General features: G+C 36.2%; 1 protein-coding gene across 4 annotated transcripts in view; it reads left to right on the top strand.

Moving 5' to 3' along the window:
* The window catches only part of LOC149804766 (uncharacterized), a 108,254-nt gene that overhangs the window by 35,368 nt on the left and 53,097 nt on the right, over positions 1-19,789 (top strand). For all 4 annotated transcript variants that reach the window (XM_089944184.1, XM_089944168.1, XM_089944177.1 and 1 more), the window contains exons 7-8: positions 5,892-5,943; positions 17,768-19,589. In XM_089944184.1, the coding sequence (XP_089800310.1) occupies positions 5,892-5,943; positions 17,768-19,589 (1,874 nt within the window). The remainder of the gene's footprint in view (positions 1-5,891; positions 5,944-17,767; positions 19,590-19,789) is intronic.

Here is a 19,789-nt window from a genome sequence, read left to right as displayed (position 1 = left end):
AATCTTTATAACTGCAGGTTTGTGTTGGACTGGTCACAATATACAGCACACGAATCATTTATTCCAAATTGCCCACTGAAGACACAGTCAAAGGATTAAGTGTCCACTATGAGTTTGGTGGATATCCCCCCACCAAGTCTAGTGGAAATTCTACTCAATTTAGTGGAAGTCCATCATGGATTTTATTGCAGCCATTTATGGCACCACTTGCTGATATTGTTCTTTCTGCAAGTCTACGCACTAAACAAAATGGGAGAAACTACAACACTGCACACCCAACCAGGTCAAGTGTTTATTTCATACTTTATGTGTACAAACTATCAATTAGTAGCATTTCTTGTGTCATATATCTGTAGTCTAGCTAAGGATGCATACAAACACATGTAACTTATGAAAAATTGAGAGGTTTTACGTTTCAAGGATATCATCCCACCTCTGACCATGACAGAGCATACATCAAAAGAATTTCCTAGCTACAATGTACATTCCTGTTGACTGACTGCATGTACATGTACCTGTTAACATATACATATGTGAAAATTTACATACTCTCCCGTATCAAGCTTTAACTTGGATGCTCTTTCTAAATGAATGATATTTTACATAGAAGTGGGGGCCCCGAGTGGCTGAGTGGTCTAAAGCGCTCTCCGTTACGGATCACTGCCATCTCACCTCTGTCTGCATGGGTTCGATTCTAGGATTCGGCTAATGTGGGTATTTTAGAAAGCTTGCCAGTAGCTTCTCGTGGGTCGGTGGTTCTTCATGGGGTTTTCCCGGGTTCTTCCTCCACCATTAATACTGGCTGCCATGCATAGCCTATCATGTGCTGAAAAATGGTGTTAAACCCCACAACAACAACAACAACAACAACAAGAACATAGAAGTGGTTGTTATGCTGGTTATTGATTTGTTGTAATTTCCTTTTCTATCCATACTATTTCCATGACCCACATCAAAGAAATTATTGAAAGCATTAATACAAATAAAACTCAAAAAGAATTGTAATAAATAAATACTGTGCTATTTATGTGATACATGTACCATCAAGAACACTGGAACGTTATGACATGTGTGTCATAATTCTTTCCAGAGTTTAAGAATAATGTGGCATCATATATTAAAATCACTCAACAGGCTACATGAGCTATGCTACAAAAAGGTTCTTCTGTAGTGTTACCTGTAAACTTTGAAAATATGAAATATTTTAAATGCATGGAATTGTGTACACTGTATTGACTGTTGTGATCTGTCAGTGGCCATTCATGTCATGAACAAAGTGATTTAAATTTTAAAAAGTTATTTTCACAAATTTACATGCATCACCAGAACTGGTGGGGGATGACAGTTTTACTTTAAAGTCAGCCATTGCACCTGTTAATGTAGCTTCCTGCTTCAAGTCAACAACTGTCAGGATAATTCCTTCCAGCTCATGTTCATTGTCGTGCTTTGATGTTTCAAAATTTGCATAGCTGTTAAATGAAAATTTTGTCACAAAACCACACACCTTAAAACTAAAAAGATATTAGTTTGTGAAAAAACAAATTTGGATTGAGGGACGCATTGATGTTAGGTTCTATGTAAAACTGGTTTTTAACATTGTATAGAAAGCTAAATATAATCATTGCTCATTTTTCCAATTTGAGACCTACCATTTAACTTACTGAAGTTAAGATTGGGGTAGAAGAGAAAGTTTTCTTGTTACTACCAATGGTTCCAAGCATGTCTAATTTAGAAGATTTTCCCTGTCAAAAGTTGCTTAGATATGGATGAGAGTTTGTTTTAGATTGGCTCCAATTTTTACCACTGACAATATGAAGCCATGTATTAATAGCAATCATTGCAGTTATAAATTGATTTTATAGCCTTGGCAAACATGTGGCTTAGTTTTGGATATTACACAGTGCATTATTGATAGGAATGACATGTTAGCATACCTGGTATGCATAATACAGTACAAGTTATATAAAGCAGAAAAAAGTATGAATAAAATAAATTCACTTATAAAAAGCTTAAACTAAACCAACTTACAAACCTAGAGGTGATTTATTGTGCAGTAAATACATTTATATGTAATACAGGTACCTATTTCACTACTAGGTTTGCATAAAAGTACGCAATTTGGTTGAATTCTTAAAAAATGATTAGCCCCCCCAAAAAATATTTTCTGTTGCACTGGTTTTAAAATTAGGATAGGTAGAGAGAGAGAGATTAGATGCACAAATCATTCAGAAATATTTTTTGCAGTTTTTTTAAAAAATCTTTTTTTTACTGTGGGGAAGAAAGTGATGGGGCTGATAATATGGATCCCATGAGAAGTTGCTATGACTTCAATAAGGAAAAACAATCATTTTCCCCATCCACACTTACTAACTAACCCACACTTTTTTCTTTGCTGTGTACATACATGTCTTCAAGCATTTAACCTTGGATATTAATGCTTTTAATCCAACTTCAGAGTCCAAAGTTTGTTCACATGACCTTAATCTGTTTTGGTTCCAAGATTCAGTGCCATTTGGGCAATTATGGACATATTTTCAGTAATCTCGCATTGTTTGCCTGATTGCTAAATCCTGTAAAAGTGCACATTTTGTACATGTTTGGATAATCAGGTAAAACTGTAACATTATGGTAGCTAAACTGATAAACAATATTCGCTTGACAGTTGGAAGTTTCGCAGTATTTGTCATGTGGACTGAAAGAATATGCTGTACCCAAAACATTTTATCTGCTTGAACTGAAAATTATTCATAAAAGTTTATCATCTACCCAAAATATTAAACGAGTATGTTTTTCCATCACTTTTCACTTGGTAATATTAAACTAATCAGATGACCAAACCAGCAATCCTATGTATATTTTTAAAACTGTTGGTTACAGAATGCATCATCACATGCTTCATATAGTCTGCATAAAAACAGTAAGTTGGCAATAAAAGTAAAACGTCTAGTTCCTGAGAAAGAAAAAAAAATGTCTCATGCGCATGTATCTTTGAATTACAAGTACTAAAGAGAGGCATGACTAGTAACACTGTATTTCGTATTGTGTGGGGACATGCTAAGCAGACAGTTGAAAAGCTATTGTTGAGTTGTTATGTGTATCTATATTTTGTGAAACTTTTGGTATGTTGTGTATAATTTTCGTTCATGACTGTAATTTGTACTGATCGCTAATTAATAAGATATTAGATAGCTAATTTTTGTATATTGATATTGGTTATATTTTAAGATACTAGTCGTGCCTGTATATTTGTTTAATATCTGTAATTAGGTGTTTACAATCATTAGTAATTACATTGATGATAAACCTGTTTACTAGTTTGGTGTTATTTCCCATTGGATTTCTTGATCAGGTGGGTTCTTGAAAGAATTAAGTTAATTTCCAACTCGATGGGTCAGTCAGGTGGATTCTTTTATGACGTGGGAGTATTGCAAAATGTCACATAATGAATAGGAGAAAAAATGTGTTTTGGGGCCTTAAGGTTGCATATAAAGAGAGAACTGAACAATTAATTTATTCCTATTTTGGATTCTTGTGTTAATATTAATCTGCATATGTGTTTTTATATAACTGAGAGAAGACATTTGTTTGGTTTATTCATTGTAGCTACACAGTGCTGATTGGACCAAAATATTATTGACCACTCCGGTGGCCTAGTGGTTAGAGTGACCGCCTTGGATGTGAGAGGTCGTGGGTTTGATCCCTGACCAAGTCATACCAAAGACTTATAAAAATGGTACTAACAGGTGCCTAGCTTGGCACTCAGCATTAAGAGGTTAGTGTTAGGACTGGTTAGCCTGGTGTCAGGATAATGTGACTGCAGCATGATGCACCAGTGCTAGACATCACTATAAACTGCCACACTGCGGACATCATAGCGATAAGACTGAAAAATTGTTAAAGCTACATTAAAAATCCAAATCACACACACCAAAATTTTATTCTTGGACTGTTGTGAATTTATTCAAAGGAGTTCTGAACAATGCTATTTACATCAGGAGTGTTGGCAGACCAGTAGTTAGAAGATCTGAGATTCATTCAGAACATTAAATTCTTCTGAGGATTATTTTGGATTTTATTCATAATACACTGTACTATAATTTTGTTCTAAAATTTTCATATAAAAATAATAATGATAATAATAATAATAATAATAATAATGACTTTATTTAAAGAGGGTAACACAATTAGCTAATAACTAATCTACCTTAAGACCCTCATACAAAGGAATTTATTTATTTTAGCTGCATCTTTGAAGCTGCTGGATTTATTGGGTTTGGAAGAAGGAAATAGAGTGGGCATTTATAATCTCACTGGAATACTATTCCAGAGTGAAGTTCCAAAGTTCAAAATTATTTGTTAAGTTTTACACAACTTGTTGGTTTTGCTTTTTTCTGTTACTTGGTGTATGATCATAGACTCATAATGGTGAATGAAAACTGAATCAGCAATTCTCACATTTTTTAATAATAGCAGAATGAAACCCACTAATACTAATGTGATTTTATTTACCTTTTGTTTGTTTCAAAGCAGAATTGGCCATTTCTCGCTCTTTAGAATTGCTATAATTTCTATATTTTGTGTACCTAATAAGTCGTTGATCAGAATATTTATCTTACAGATCTTGCAGTACAGGTTAGTGAATGTATTTTAGTGGTCTTTAAATATTAAATTTTATTGTGTACAACTTAAATAGAGCATTATGCGCTGTGAAACCAGCCAACAGGTAATTTCTATGTGATTTAGTGGATGTTCACCCTTACATAATTACATTGCTGTGACTTTATTATTGGTCTAATACAATTTAATCCATCCACTATAAGGCACATGTACCAGACCATTACGACCACTATATCTGGTCTGTGAGGGAAACAGTATGGATTGATTAAGCTCCACCATGGGAGACAATCCATGAGAACCACTATATCTGGTCTGTGATGGAAACAGTATTAAGCTCCACCATGGGAGACAATCCATGACAATCACAATATCTGGTCTCTGAGGGAAACAGTATTGATTGATTAAGCTCCACCATGGGAGACAATCCATGACAACCACTATATCTGGTCTGTGATGGGAACAGTATAGATTGAGTAAGCTCCACCATGGGAGACAATCCATCACAACTGCTATATCTGGTCTGTGATGGAAACAGTATAGTTTGATTAAGCTCCACCATGGGAGACAATCCATGACAACCATTATATCTGGTCTGTGATGGAAACAGTATGGATTGATTAAGCTCCACCATGGGAGCATTTTTTTTTTTGTAATCCACAGTACATAAGAGCAAATATGAAAGTAAAATAATTAGGCCATACAATAAACAGGAACTTTAAAACTTTAAAAGGATGTTCACTTAAAGATGGAAACAGTATTAAATCTCACATTCCTATGCACTTGGGGCTTTTTAGCATTAGCTTCAGATCTCTGTCCATTAAATTATTTTGTTGAAGTCTTTGGATAAAACAGAGCCATAAAACCAAGATATCCTGCTGCTGATTTAGTGTCTTTGGGTATTCTACATCATTTTCAGAAAACAAGACCTTTGGTAAAATTGTAGGGGAAAACTTAACATTGAATTGCTAATGTTTTTCAAGATGTTGGCATTTGAGTCCAAGCAAGTTGCTGCCTATTATTTTACTAATTGCAGTGTTTCATGGAAAAGATGTAGTACATCAAGGACTATGCTGTTTATCTCGTCTCATTTTCTTGCTGGAGCAGTTCTGATTTTTAAAACACTTTGACTAATTGTTTGCGGTTGGCTGCTATAGAAACCCACTACAGCCATAAATGCGCCCCCGCCCCAGTGTGTGACAGATTGTGAGTTTGATATTTGATTTAAATACCGATATTGATATATGTATGCATATACCAAAATTTATATTTTGTAGCTACTGAAGGAGGAAGTACAGCTGAGGAGTAAGAGGATGAAACTTCTCCATGGTGAGTAGCTTTTAGCTGCAGGCCACTTTTGGTGAGTACAGTTGTGCTCAGTCTATACAATGCTCTTAAAACCAATCTATTCTTGGTTGGATCTGAAATTTCACAAGTACTAGTCAGATGCTCCTAATTTTACAGAACAATTTTTCAAAATGTTTTAATAATTTCAAATAGTCACAAAAGTTAGAGACCAAGCAAGTTTTTTATATTTAAAGAAAATTCTGTTTGGAACATAAAATAATGTATTTAAGTAGCTGACCATCTGAGTACACATGGATTTACTGAAGGTGTTGTCAATGGGCAGCAATAAAACAGCTGTTATGCTTCATGGTTCTTGATAATACAGTTCTTTCAACAAAGGAAGCTGCAAACTTGTTGAAGGAAAAACAACCTTTCATCTTGAGACAGCTGGCAGAATGAATTAATTACTTTGATGACTGTAAAATCAATGATCATAAGCATTTTATCAAGCAGGCATGTGATTGCAGGCTTATACATTTACTGCTAGATAGCATACAAAGGGAGATGAAGCACTAATGTACATCAATTTCTGTTCGCACGGAAGTGGATTGACCTGCATGATTTACAGGTGATGCTCGCTATGCACTAATTTGATTTATGAGCTTTCATTTTAACATCATTTATAATGAAGAAACAACATTCAATTTGTGCCACTGTGCTTGTTTTTATGCAGTTGCTGGTACCATGTATTGTGACTTATGTTGAGCTCAAATACTTGCATGTACCAGGGCTGCCGCTTATTCTGATTTACTCTGGATCATCCCCATTATTTTGTAAACATCCGAAATTCAGATTTTCAGTATTTTACCCAACATCCCAGTTTTTTAAAACTCTAAAAAAAATAAAAAATACAGCTAAATCTGATAGTGAAATAGAATGGAATCAATAAAGAGAGACAAGCAAATCGGAAAAGTGGAAATATTCAATATTTTGAGTCATTTGGCATTGAATGAATCCTACATTCTGTGTTTTATCTACAAATGGTTTCATGTAAATCATTTGACTCATCGTGGTAAAAAACAGTGAGCATAGGTGTCAACTTGTATGGTTTACCCATAATTTGTATGTTTTTTTCCTTTTTTGTCATTGTACAGCCATACAACTGTTTTGTAAAAAAAATATCATAAAATTGTTTAAATTGTAATTTTTTACAAATTTTTTTCTTTTGTTTGCATCCGGGACTCTTGGCAAATTTTAAAAAAAAAAACGAAAATTCAGTGAGACTATGGTGGCCCAAAAACAACCAATCAAATCGTACTCAAAACCATGCTTTTCCTTTGATAATGAAACGTGTTACATTTATGGTTCAACTCCAGTATGTAAAGATCTTGTCGTTTATCGCTCGCAGATTAGACGCTCACTCGGATTTCTAATATTGACTAACTACCTGTGTAGTAAGTATATTTTCTTACTTTATACATTATTATTTTATTATTTATACTTATTACTATCAAATGCATAAAGTTTGCATCAATTTTCATACTTTACATAGTGTGGCAATCATGTTTTTGTAACCGTAATTCATCCAACTTTTATGTGTGGAGATAAAGGCGATTTATTAAAATTTTTAACAATATACTAATTAAAAATAATTACTCTACTGATTTTATCATGCTGAAATAGTTTTGAGTTAAATTGTCACATAGGTAATGCAAACAGGAAGATGCATTGCCATAAAGACGGACATAGTATAGATACTGAATGACTCGAAAATATGTAACACTGCCAATTTATATAAAGTTTGTGACCAAAATTGGCACGCCATATAGCAAATTCATAACTTTTCAAACACCAGATATGCAATTTTAATAGAAATGATCAACAGCTACCGAAGTACAAATTTCCGGACTGCTACTATGTCAATTTTTTTTATTTCTAGATCTCAATTTTTGGATAGTTCCTGATGTAATATCTTGGGGTTTATGGGGGAAAATATAAATTTGTAACATATTTGTAATCGGGAGATCTTCCTCTATCACGTCAAATCTAAATTTGTAAATTTTTATTTTTATTTCTCTTATCTAGTTGAAACATTCCTTCATCAAATGGCTAAGCCTAACTAAAAAAAATGCAAGCTTGAAGACACTGTCTGAGGTTGTGGCAAGTTTCAGGCTGATTGGATTAAAGTCTTCCCTGGCATTGTAGATGTATCCAAGTTAGGATCTTCACATGCTTTTTGTAAAATGTGCAGTAAAGACATTAAAGTGGTGGTGTCTAGCATATCTGATCCAGAGAAACACTTCAGGACAAAACTGCATGAGAGAAATTTTGAAATGAAGAAGGGAGCATCCATCAAAAGCTTCTTTGCTTAGCCAAAGTAGGAAGATGATAGTGTTATAAGTAAAAACAATTAAATAAAGTTTCAGAAATGTAAATAATTATGTAAATATGTGTCATAATAATTTGTGTATAGCATTTGTTGTTTTAAAACTGTTGATCTTATATAATGTATGAATACATTTTTTTGTGTACGGTTTTTCTGGTCTTTGTAAGATTTTTATTGGTCTGGCGTACAGGTTTTCATCTCAATGGATTGACACCTATGAGTAAGTCAAAATCCAAACCTATGAGTCTTATTCAAGCCAATGATCAGTTTTCAGTAGTTTTTAAAAAATAATTGCATTGTTTAAATACACAACATGAATATTAGTTATATAATGTAACTAAAGCCAATAAGGCAGTTCCCTTGCCAGAAGCATCTGAACATTCTGTATTTGTTAAAAATCTTCTTGATGGTTTCTTGTCATCAGATATAATCTGAGCATATATGACAAGGTGTTTATCGTTGTCTGTGTCAGTGCTTTCATCTGACATTGCTGTCACAAATGACAAATTTTGCATGTTACATATAAGACTATCCTCAACAACATTTGATTGGCTCTCAAGTACTTCTGAACAGGTAGTAGCCGAGACATACTGATTGTCAGAATTCTTCAAAATGCCAGTGGCATCAATTTCTTAAGTTGTAAAGTCGTGTATTAAATTAAGAACACATTTGTATTTAGAAGAAGGGATATCTTCTACACTCAGCCAATGTACACACTTAAGTTGCACTTTCACTGCTATGTCTATGTCTTGTTTGGAAGAATGTTTTTGTAAACCTGCATTAAAATCTGCATAGTGTTGTGGACCCAGCATGCCTTGCCAGTGTACTATTCTGAAAGTTATTGTTTTTTGGTCATGGAGTTTTTTTTATAGCCTCTGTACATATGGCAAAACATAACAGGCATCTTCACTGTCACATTCTTCACTTGACTTAACTTCGTCTTGAAAATGTAGCCACTGTGTTTTCAACCATTGCTGCACAAATCTATGTTTATCTGACGAGTAACCATTACCTCATCTTTGGATGATGAAGTCTTCACTGGTTCAGTAGGAATTATCGGTCGGTTTCAAACATGATCCAAAAGATAATTTCATTTTTTGGGGATCTGTTTTAATATTTCTGCTTTGGATGCCATTTTCAATCGAATGCTGACAGATCTTGGAACAACACAAGGCATACAACTGATCAGATGGAAATTGATGCTTCATTGCTTGACAAAGGTGTGCATAAAATAATAGTTTTTCATGAGAATCACTTTAAAATCACGTGTTTATTTTCCACCTCCTTATTTGCTGTGGTGATTATACGTTTCTAACATCCTGTCGCTACAAATGGTGTGACATTTACAGGTCACATAAGGTCAGCTCCAGGCTCCACACTCAATTGTAACCCTATGTATTATGATAACATTAGTGTAAGAAACTGATGTGCGGATGTTTTCCCTGATTGGGAGAATTATAATCTAGCCATTAACCCTATACCTCATGCAAGCGTCTTTGGACGCCTGTACTCCATTCGCATGGAAGTGCTTTTTGATGCCTCTACTCCATTCGCATGGAAGCGCCTTTTGACGCCTGCTGTAAACATCAGCCATTTTGAGCCGATTTTCATAGCGCCACCTTCAGGGAAAAAACCCTATTAGATACTACATTCATTTCTGTGAATGATCATTACGTCAGATCACGTGGTTGCTGTTTTGCACTGGTTGATATCTGCTATTTAAAGTTACTGGGTTGTAATCTCCACTCTCCAAAATGGTGGTCGCGGATTTCATTCAGTAGTTATGAAATTTTCACGATTAGAATCACAACTATGAAAGATTCAATAACTTAGGTAAAGGCTCTGATATTGATGTAGGCAGCAATTAGTTTTTATAAATTATCAAATTCAGATGACTTAGTGATGTAGACACAGACGAAAAACTTGTAAATTTCAAGTATGAGAAATGGCAGCTACGGTTGGTCATGCGGCCTCACTGACATGACGGTGAACGAGTTCTCTCAAGATTTTAAAGCCCTTTAAATTATTCTTCCATGAAAAATAATTACACAGCTATAACAATCGGACTTTGCTCTTGCTCTTAACTTTTTCCACGTATAATGGATGTGTACCAAAAATTTAAAATGGTTAAAGTTGCTGTTAAACGTAACATACACTACATTGCTTAACAGTTCACAGGCAGGCCTATGCGTATGGAGTCGAATAGGTAACAGGTTTTCTGTTCATTGCGTGCTGCACATTGTAACTATGCTCTATGAGGTAAAGGGTTAAAGAAGTTAGACCAAACCTTAATTTTCTGTTAATCAGCAAAACATAATATTGAGGTGCATCAATTTACATACCGGCAACAACTTTTTTCATCAGATCAGAAAAGTCTGCATATTTGACGCATGACGCATAAAAACTGCACATGGTAGCTATTTAGCCACTTTTTTGTAAATCCTTATTCTCATCATCAACATAAGACAGAAAACAGGTATATACTTTTTTATTCACGATGGTTTTGTCTCCTTAAACAGAGCAAAAGTGATGCAGAGATATAATTTGACCAATAACTTCCTTAATTTTCAAGTATAATATGGAAAAAATTACTTTCAATTCACACCATAATGTGTGATGTTTCAATATGTACATGGGTTATTCTCTTTATTTATTCAGTGGCATATATCCCCTAGGTAACCGGATTTTGAATGTAGGCAGTTTGGTCTTCATACTTATATTTCATTACATATAATCATATTCTTGAATTAAATTCCGGAATGTGTCTCTGTGATTTGGTTTAATGACATATTTAGGGCAAAGACTGCTATATTTGACATTTTTTTGTTGAGATAGCTTCATGCAAGTTTTGAAGGAAAATATGGATTATCTTTAAGAAATTGAAAGGTAAGATAATAATATGAATAGAGTGAGATAAAATATGAATAGATGTATATTATTGTTTTATTGATATAGTCTGTTGTTAAAGATATTCTCTTTGTTAAGAAACAATATTGATATTAAAAACAATTCAGAGGCATTTTCTAGCTAGACTTACCACCAACAGTAGTACATGTACACGAGAAACAAATAATTTCATAATCACAAACAAGTACCATAAATGACACTGTAATTCTTTATATATAAAAGAACATTGAAACATATCATGCAAGTGTTCCTTTTTGGCAACCTGGTGTACCTACTTAGACATTTCCAGATGCACTGATACACAATCATGATAATAAAGGTATTAAATTAAATTTCAGGACAGTGTTTGAGGAAATTGATAATTTTGATTAGTACATATATATTTTGGACAGAGAATAAAGTAATTAATTTTTGTGTCCAGAAATTTAGGTCAGTGATACTCTGCCCAAAAAAAATTCTCAGAAAAATAATGTTCTTTTATCTGGTTAAGAGAAAAATGCCTGGGGTTTTCCTGGGTTTGCTTGAAAGTTCCATAGATTTTGTTTCCAGGTCTATTTCCTGTCCATTTTTAGCCATTACTAATTATTAACTATTATTTAATTCAGTAATCCCCATTTTCTTTCAAATATTTCTTGTCAAACTTTCTAAATTATGCTTTTATTGCATGTTTTTTTCTTGAGTTTCTGATATCATTATTCAGCTGCTAAATTACATGACACCAGCAGACATCAATAACTTAAAGGCAAAATCTGCATGTATCAGCCCCCCCCCCCACTTGCAACTACATAAAATGTGTGCTGTTATTGACATGAAATTGAATTGCCACCTTCACAATCACTGTTCAAACATAGCCATTGAACTTGCATTTGTGACCATGCATGAACAAATTGTCTCATAGTCTCACAGAATGTTATTGATATAAGGGGTGTAAAGGGATTCTATGAAGAGGAAGAAAGTTGAATAGTTTTTAACAGGGTGATAAAATTCATTGAATCAATTAGAGAAAAGATTGCCATGCCATATACAGTTATATGTTAGTGTTCCCAGGGATCGAAGGAGAGTTGAATCACAAATTTAACTTTTTTTACTTTTTTACTTTTTTTTTTACTTTTTTTAATTACAGTGAAGTGAAGTGGTTCTTCGGATGTATCTGAGTATGACTATCAGTAATTTCCATGCCATCTGTTTTCTTACGTATATAAACAAAGTCTTCTATTTGGTTGTATTCTAGCTTCATGCCTACTCAAAGTATGTACAGGCTGGTATTTTTATTGAGAAAAGGCTGTTTTTCATGGAATGCCATGAAACTTGGTAAATATTATGGTCATCATATGAAAATGCACATATCATCTTGTAGCAGTATATGACATAATCTTATTAGTTCAGCTACTCCCACAGTTCTTAATGGATTGTCAAAAACGTTGTAAATATTAAGGTTGTCACCAGAAAATGCACTTTCCAACAATCAGTTTGCTTGCACAGCTTTTGTTAGTATTATTCCTGTTTTTTTTCTTTTATGCTTAATGTAGTATGAGTCTGATTGGTGTCTGACTATAAGGACAATCTTTCCATAGAGCAGGTTCTAATATGAATGAAAGGAATTGATTATGACATTCATTTCCATTTAATATGTGAAGGACCCTATCCTCTGGCCTCCAGTTGACACTGACTGTTGTCATGTGAGCAACAACAAATGGGCACTCCAACCTTGTGTGCTGGCTTTCATTCAGACTGTAAATTTCCAGAGGAATTCCGGCTGATAGCCAATCCCAGTTCTGCCATTGACTCAGGAGGTACTCTGTCACTGCCTGTATCTTAATATTTATCTAAATGACTAAAAATAGAGCACTACAGCACTAAAGGAGCCATATGTAAATAGCACACAAAATTTTGGCTTATGCTGATGGTCATCAGCCACACTGAAAAGAGCCAAAGGGATTGTAGAAACTCTCATGTGGAAATCAAGTCCTCTTTGAGACTGACTGAGAGTTCAACAGACCATGCATTGTGCTAGAAGATAGAGCCACTGAATTGTGAGGAGTCTAAAACTTCATGCCTAAATGGACAAAATACTGGGAAAGAGACAGGTCTGGCTTCTTCCTGTTCTTGAATAAATTCAGCCTGGAAATAAGAGGAAGCAACCAGCTCATTGTGCAAGCAATGAACTTGTCATGGTTTCTGCACAATGTCCAAGTTGCTGTTGTCATGGTAAATCTAAGTGGGAGAAAATACAGACTTGATCTCTAGTGCATTGAGGAAAAATGAAGCGCTTGAAACTGATAAATGGTTCCCAGAAAGCAAACTAGAGGAATTTGGATGATGAAGGGGATGAATAGGGATGTCAAAATAGTAGGCATATATGAAGTTTATCTGTCCATAGAAAAAGCATTTTTGAGTAGGCTGTCTCCAGTGAGACCAATGAACTTTAGTGCAGCTATGAACTTGTTGAGCTGGCTTAAGTCAGTCACTGTTCAGAGCTATCCATTGGCACTAAGAAACGATGAAAGCCCACAGTGCATGCCTTATAAACAATTTCCCCAATCTGTTTGCACAGCAGAAGGATAAATCTCCCTTAATAAAATCATCTGTAGATCAGTCAGGACCTCTGTCATAGAAGGAGAATATGAAGAGGAGAGGTTGAATGAATTAAACTCTTAATACAGTGAAACCCCTGAAAACTGAACCCTCAGTTTACTGGAATTGTGTCAGAACAAAACTAGTCCCAGATTTATTCCTTTAATGATATCATCATTTAATCTCGTGTGCGCCAAAATCAACTCCAAGTACAAAAACCAATTTTGATCCCAGATTTCAGTTTTACATTTTAAAAACCAATATAACTGAAAGTCACTTCAAACTCGGAAATGTATTTTAGCTCATGAATTCCTGACACATGCTGGAACATTAATTACAGTTAGCAGGTACTGTAGTAGATTTGTCTGTGAGACAGAACCCAGAAAATGTCTCAATGACACACAAAGTTACACGTGGCAACATGGATTAGGGATGACAGGAGGCTAATCTGAAATGATTGCACCATAAAAAGGTGAATTAATAGTAACAAAATGCTGGTAGGTAATCCATGTAAAATTGTGAAGATGGTGTTAGAGAACTTTGTAAACAAATCACTCTTTTTGATGATATCCATATGATTTCAAAACCCTCGTCAGAGACAACACCTGTTTCAGTCAAGAAGTTCTTTGAAGTTGCCTATTAATACAGACATAGACAACATCACTGACAATGAGGTCTGTATTCCTTTGGCTTAACTGGCTCATGATTTACAACTGGACCTTGACCCTTCACACCAATAAAGTTTTCACAACAATGTTCCTGTTGAGGATAATTCTGCAAGGGAGAGTGAACGTGTGTTGCAGTTTCTTGAAAGTGATCAAGTCGACGATGAAAGTGATGAATAATATGATGAGAATGTATGTTCTGTGCCACCTGGAAGTGATATGACGTACCCTGAAGTTTTAGATCTTACCCAGAGATGGAAAAAGTTTGTGATGCTAAGGTTGAGTGTTATTTGGCTGTGGCATGATAAATGGGGTCATTAACACAAGACACACGAGTTAAAGAAAGACATAAGAAAAAAACAGACTATGCTCCAGGCCATCTTTAAGACTTGTGATCTGTGAACCTTATGAATTATATAGAGAGTTTGAACATTATGGTTGTTGTTGTTGTTCTAGGGTTTAACGCCATTTTTCAGCACAAAATAGGCTATACATGGCGGCCAGTATAACTGGTGGAGGAAGAACCCGGGAAAACACAGGGAAGAACCACCGACCCACGAGATGCTACTGGCAGGCTTTCCCACGTACCCACGCTAGCCGAGCCTTGGACTCGAACACACGCAGATAGAGGTGAGATGGCAGTGATCCGGAACGATGAGCGCTTTATACCACTCGGCTACTCGGGGCCCCGAACATTATGGAGTATCATTCATAATTCTAATGGACTAATAGTAAAGTTATAAAAATATTTCGTTCTTCGAATGTTTATAGTGCATGGACTGTTTCGGTTTGGAACAACTGTATGTATTCATGTGATAGGATGTGATTTTCAGAATGCTCAGATAATTTTTCATTATATATTTTTTCACATGCTCTGATCTCTGATAGTTGTCTGTCTCTCTCTTGTCACAAAACTCCTACAAAAATACTTTTTTTTCTCACATTTGTGAATATTTTAATATACCAGAAACCATTCTAACTGAATTTTGGGGTAAAGGTCCCAGTGAGTTTTGGTTTCAAAGGGTTTCACTGTACCCCAGAAAAACTCGGATCACTCTTTATTGTTTCCCCTTTTTGTCTGGGAACACATCCATCCAAACCTGTTGAAAATGAATGAGTCTGGTACTTAGTGGGATATCATCAAAGGGTGGCAGGGGACATTGTTGTGTATTTGGTGGCTTGAAAGTGGAGAAACTGGGTTATCTGTCTCTTTCATGGTATGACTTTCTGTGCTGGGATGACTGGTATCATCATTATTGCTGTTGTTTGGGGCCCCGAGTGGTCTAAAGTGCTCTCCATTATGGATCACTGCCATCTCACCTCTGTCTGTGTGGGTTCGAGTCTAGGATTCGGCCAATGTGGGTATGTGAGAAAGCTTGCCAGTAGCTTCTCGTGGGTCGGTAGTTCTTCCTGGGGTTTTCCTGGGTTCTTTCTCCACCATTAATACTGGCTGCCATGCATAGCCTATCGTGTGCTCAAAAATGGCATTAAACCCCACAGCAACAACAACAACAACATTATTGCTGTTGCGATCTAAATGACTGGTGTTGATTAGAGGAAGTTTGATTATCTATAAGGGTAGAGTCATAATGACACTGGTACTGACACTGACAATGAGGAAGGAAGGAGAATAAAGAAGAGCAAGTTGGAGAGGCAATGGCAGTGCAGCCTCCAGATAATAGGAGACATCCACACAGCCACAGATATGAAGTCACCGAGTGGAGTAACTTAAGTGATGGTGAATAAAAGAAAGCATCTCATCTCACTAAGGCTAGATTACACAAAGCAGTTGATGCATTTATAATTGTTTTGAGAGCTGCCTCATTAATAATTTTGGCATTGCACTAAGTAGGCTTCCAAACATTTGTTATTTGCTTTCCATGCAGGTCTAAAATAAGTGATGCCAAGTCCAACAAAGAATTCACCACACCATTTGTAACTATCTTCAAGGTTGCTGGAAAACTTGGAAACTTTATTGTAAAAATGCAGGGCAGACATCATTATCTAGGTTTTTGGACTTTAACTTAATAATTGTGTGAATGTGTCAGGTAGAGAAAAACACTTGGAGCTTATTTTCTGTGATAAAGACCATGGTAGCCTGTTGGTAAATATAAATGGGAACCACCATGAACAACATGCTTGCCAACTGAATGGGTAGATGGGCAACCAATATTATGTGATAATTTGGGTCAGAGAAAGTACTGTTCAACAGTGGGATTGCTCTGCAGACAGATTGACCAGATGTGTCCCCATAATAGCATATTGAATATAAAATGGATGTCTGGTTTGTGGTCTAGCCCGTTGTAGCAACCAATCATATGTAGCAAAGAACAGCTTATTGAATCAATGGACAGGCTGGTCAAAACAAGGATGGCTGAAGAGTTATATTTTTCAGATATGGCTGCAGGTGAACTCAGGAGAGGTTGGTAAGAAACTCTATGCATTGAGTCTGAAAGGCACACAGGGGTCCATTGCTGGCAGATGGGGAACATATTTAAAAGTTAGGATTAATTTCTCCCAGTGTATCCTAGTCTGCTATAGAAATGTGGAAAGATGGTTGAGAAATTACTCGATGCCAAAATCTGACAATATTTGTAAAACAGTTCTTTTCACATGAGTATAAATCTGACTATGGCAAGGAATGTGAAAGTGGTAAATTGTTTGGATCCTTGGTTCCCCATTCTTCTTCTAATTGAATGGAAGTGACTGTAGAAGAATGCAAAATGCATGGCATCTTGGGCAGGAAGGGGTCAAATCAGCATTCCACACTATGCTATAAATGGGCTCTTTATTGCAATGTAGCCTAAGAACTTCTGCCTCAGACAATGTAGACCCATTATACTTTTCTACCTTTCAGCTGTTCTGAGCACTAGACATTGTCCCAAGCAGAATCTACCACATTGAAACATTACTGAAGGATATCTTTATGAATTTTAAAGAAAAATAGCATTGGTCTACAACTAATTTCACAGTAATGAATTAAAAAATACATAGATGATTTAAAGTTGGGAGAGAACAATAACAAACTTTGCCAACATTTTAGCAGATGGCTAATAGTACCAATGAAGTCTGGCTGATTTCTAAATGCCAATCTGATGTAATGTTTTCTTTACATAGTGAAAGCTTAAATTTCCATTGTACAGGTGGCCACCAAGTGGATACAGGGGAGGTAATTACAATCGCATCTTGAAAGACTTTCTTTATACCACAGATACTGTTGAGACATTATGATAGTGGTCATAATGACTAACTGCTTTCAACTATAGAGATAATGTTTTAAGTTTTTAAATTAAGTGATCCAATTTTAACTTTATTTGTTGTTCCTGTATTACAGAGAGTAGAAGCTCACAGGGATCTGCTACGGGACCACTGCAGGGGATGGACAGATTAGGCATGAGTTCCCCAACCCTCTCCAGGCCTCAAACTGAAAACTATGACAACCCAATGCTGATGAAGTATCTGATGTCTCAGCGACAGCATCAGTTTGAGACTGTATCATCAGTTGATGGATTCTCAGGGGTGGAGTCTGGTTCCCAGGCAGAGCTAGAAAAAGATCCTACTCGATGTGATGTTAATCTCAGGGACCGCAGAGGATCATTCACCTCTGATATTTCATCAGTTACTCAAGATGATAAGCATATAGGAGCTTTATCAGTGCCAGGAAAGACATTTAAAAAGGGAGATGGTCAGTTAAAATTTGAACAGCAATCCATTCACCCATCTGGGACTGTAGAGTTGATGACAGACCAGTCTCTGGAAATTCTAAGTGGAAGCAGTACATGTTCCATTCACTCCAGCAAACATCCAGCTGCAGAGTCACTCAGCAAGGACCTGGAGAAAAGGAATTCTGAAGAAGCTACTTCAAATCCACAGCTGGCCTTGGCAGGCTTTGTGACTCTTGATTCATTACTTAAAAATAATACAGAGATTGGCAAAGTCTTTCAAAAAAGTTTGAAAGGGAAGGATTTTGCAATGGTCCTCAGTCCCACTTCAACAGTTGGTCCTAAGAAATTACCATCAAGTGAGCAAAATGAAATCAAACATAACAAAGAACACATACAAGCTAAAGAGTTGGTGTCAGATGATTGTTTGCATAGTGGTAGTGATGTGGAAAAGCCACCAAAAGCCCCTAGGATCTCCATGAAGTACATGGGGTCTTTGCCCTCAGAAGGGTTGGACACTGAAACCCTTAGGCAGCAGATTATGGGGGAATCCAAGTCTTCCAAACAGTTAACCTACACACTTCTCACTTCCCATGATGCATTGGAACACTTGAAGAAACTGTCATCTGAGAGTGGGATGGGGACAAGTGTTTCTTTGACTCAGAGCCAGACTGTTAGTCAGACCAGCACAGTGGATACAGCAAAATTAATTACCAGGAGGGGAGCTCAACATGCTGATAATGATTCCAATTTGGACTGTTTAAGTATTGTGAGTGCTTGTTCTCTTGGAGAAAAAATCAAGCAGATATGTGACAGTCATGCTAAAGATGAAGATAACATGAGTCAAGAGCCGAGCCTGGACACCCCACGATCAGGAAGTCAGTCTGATCCTGATAAAACCCTGGTGGAAGAGGACCTGGATAAAAACCTGGCAGAAAGTGGGTACTCAGCATCTACAGGGATTGTGAAAGATTGTTTTGTTGTGCTAGACAGACTAGATGTGGGCTGTAGTAAGCCAGTGCTTGTTTCTGAAATTGAGACTAGATCTTCAAGGATTAAGAAACCCAAATCACATTCAGTTGATCTTGGCAAAGTTCAGAGTAAAAGTGGTGATAACAGCTGTCCCAGGGCACGTACACCCTCCCCTATGAGAAAGAAACTGAAAACAAAACGTGAAAGGGATACTCAGTCCCGCAGGAAAAAGAAGGAAGGTTTTATTTTGGAGTCCAGTTCTGATGTCAACTCTGCAGAGGAGGAAGATGTTATGCCGAGATCAGGAGATTCTGGCCAAAAGTTAGGTTGTGAAGGGCAGAAGGATGTCATTTTGTCCAGGGCACCAGGCATTGTGTCAACAGAGGGCAACTTGGGCCCAGAGTTGACTATGAAAAAATCTCTTTTGGATGAAGTTGAGCTCGAGACCCCCACAGATTCAACAGAAGAAACTGGAGTCGCACTACAGCTGAATAGAAGTGATCTAATCAGAGATAATGATAAGTATGTCGATTCTTTTGATTTTTGTATTCACCTTATTTTGTCAAGGGACATTTAGTGTTACTCGTGTAGATCTGTCCTGTCCTGCAATATTCAGTAGAGGTCATATAGTTACTCATGTCTACCTGTCCTCACCTGTCTGTCAGGCCACATGATATTCTTTACAAGGGCAACTGGTGTTACTATGTGCAACTCTCCTGTCA

Source organism: Sinohyriopsis cumingii, chromosome 2, assembly GCF_028554795.1.
Source record: "Sinohyriopsis cumingii isolate HCF-2022 chromosome 2, ASM2855479v2, whole genome shotgun sequence".
Classification (NCBI taxonomy): Eukaryota; Metazoa; Mollusca; class Bivalvia; order Unionida; family Unionidae; genus Sinohyriopsis; species Sinohyriopsis cumingii.
This window is presented reverse-complemented; position numbering and strand designations above follow the sequence as displayed.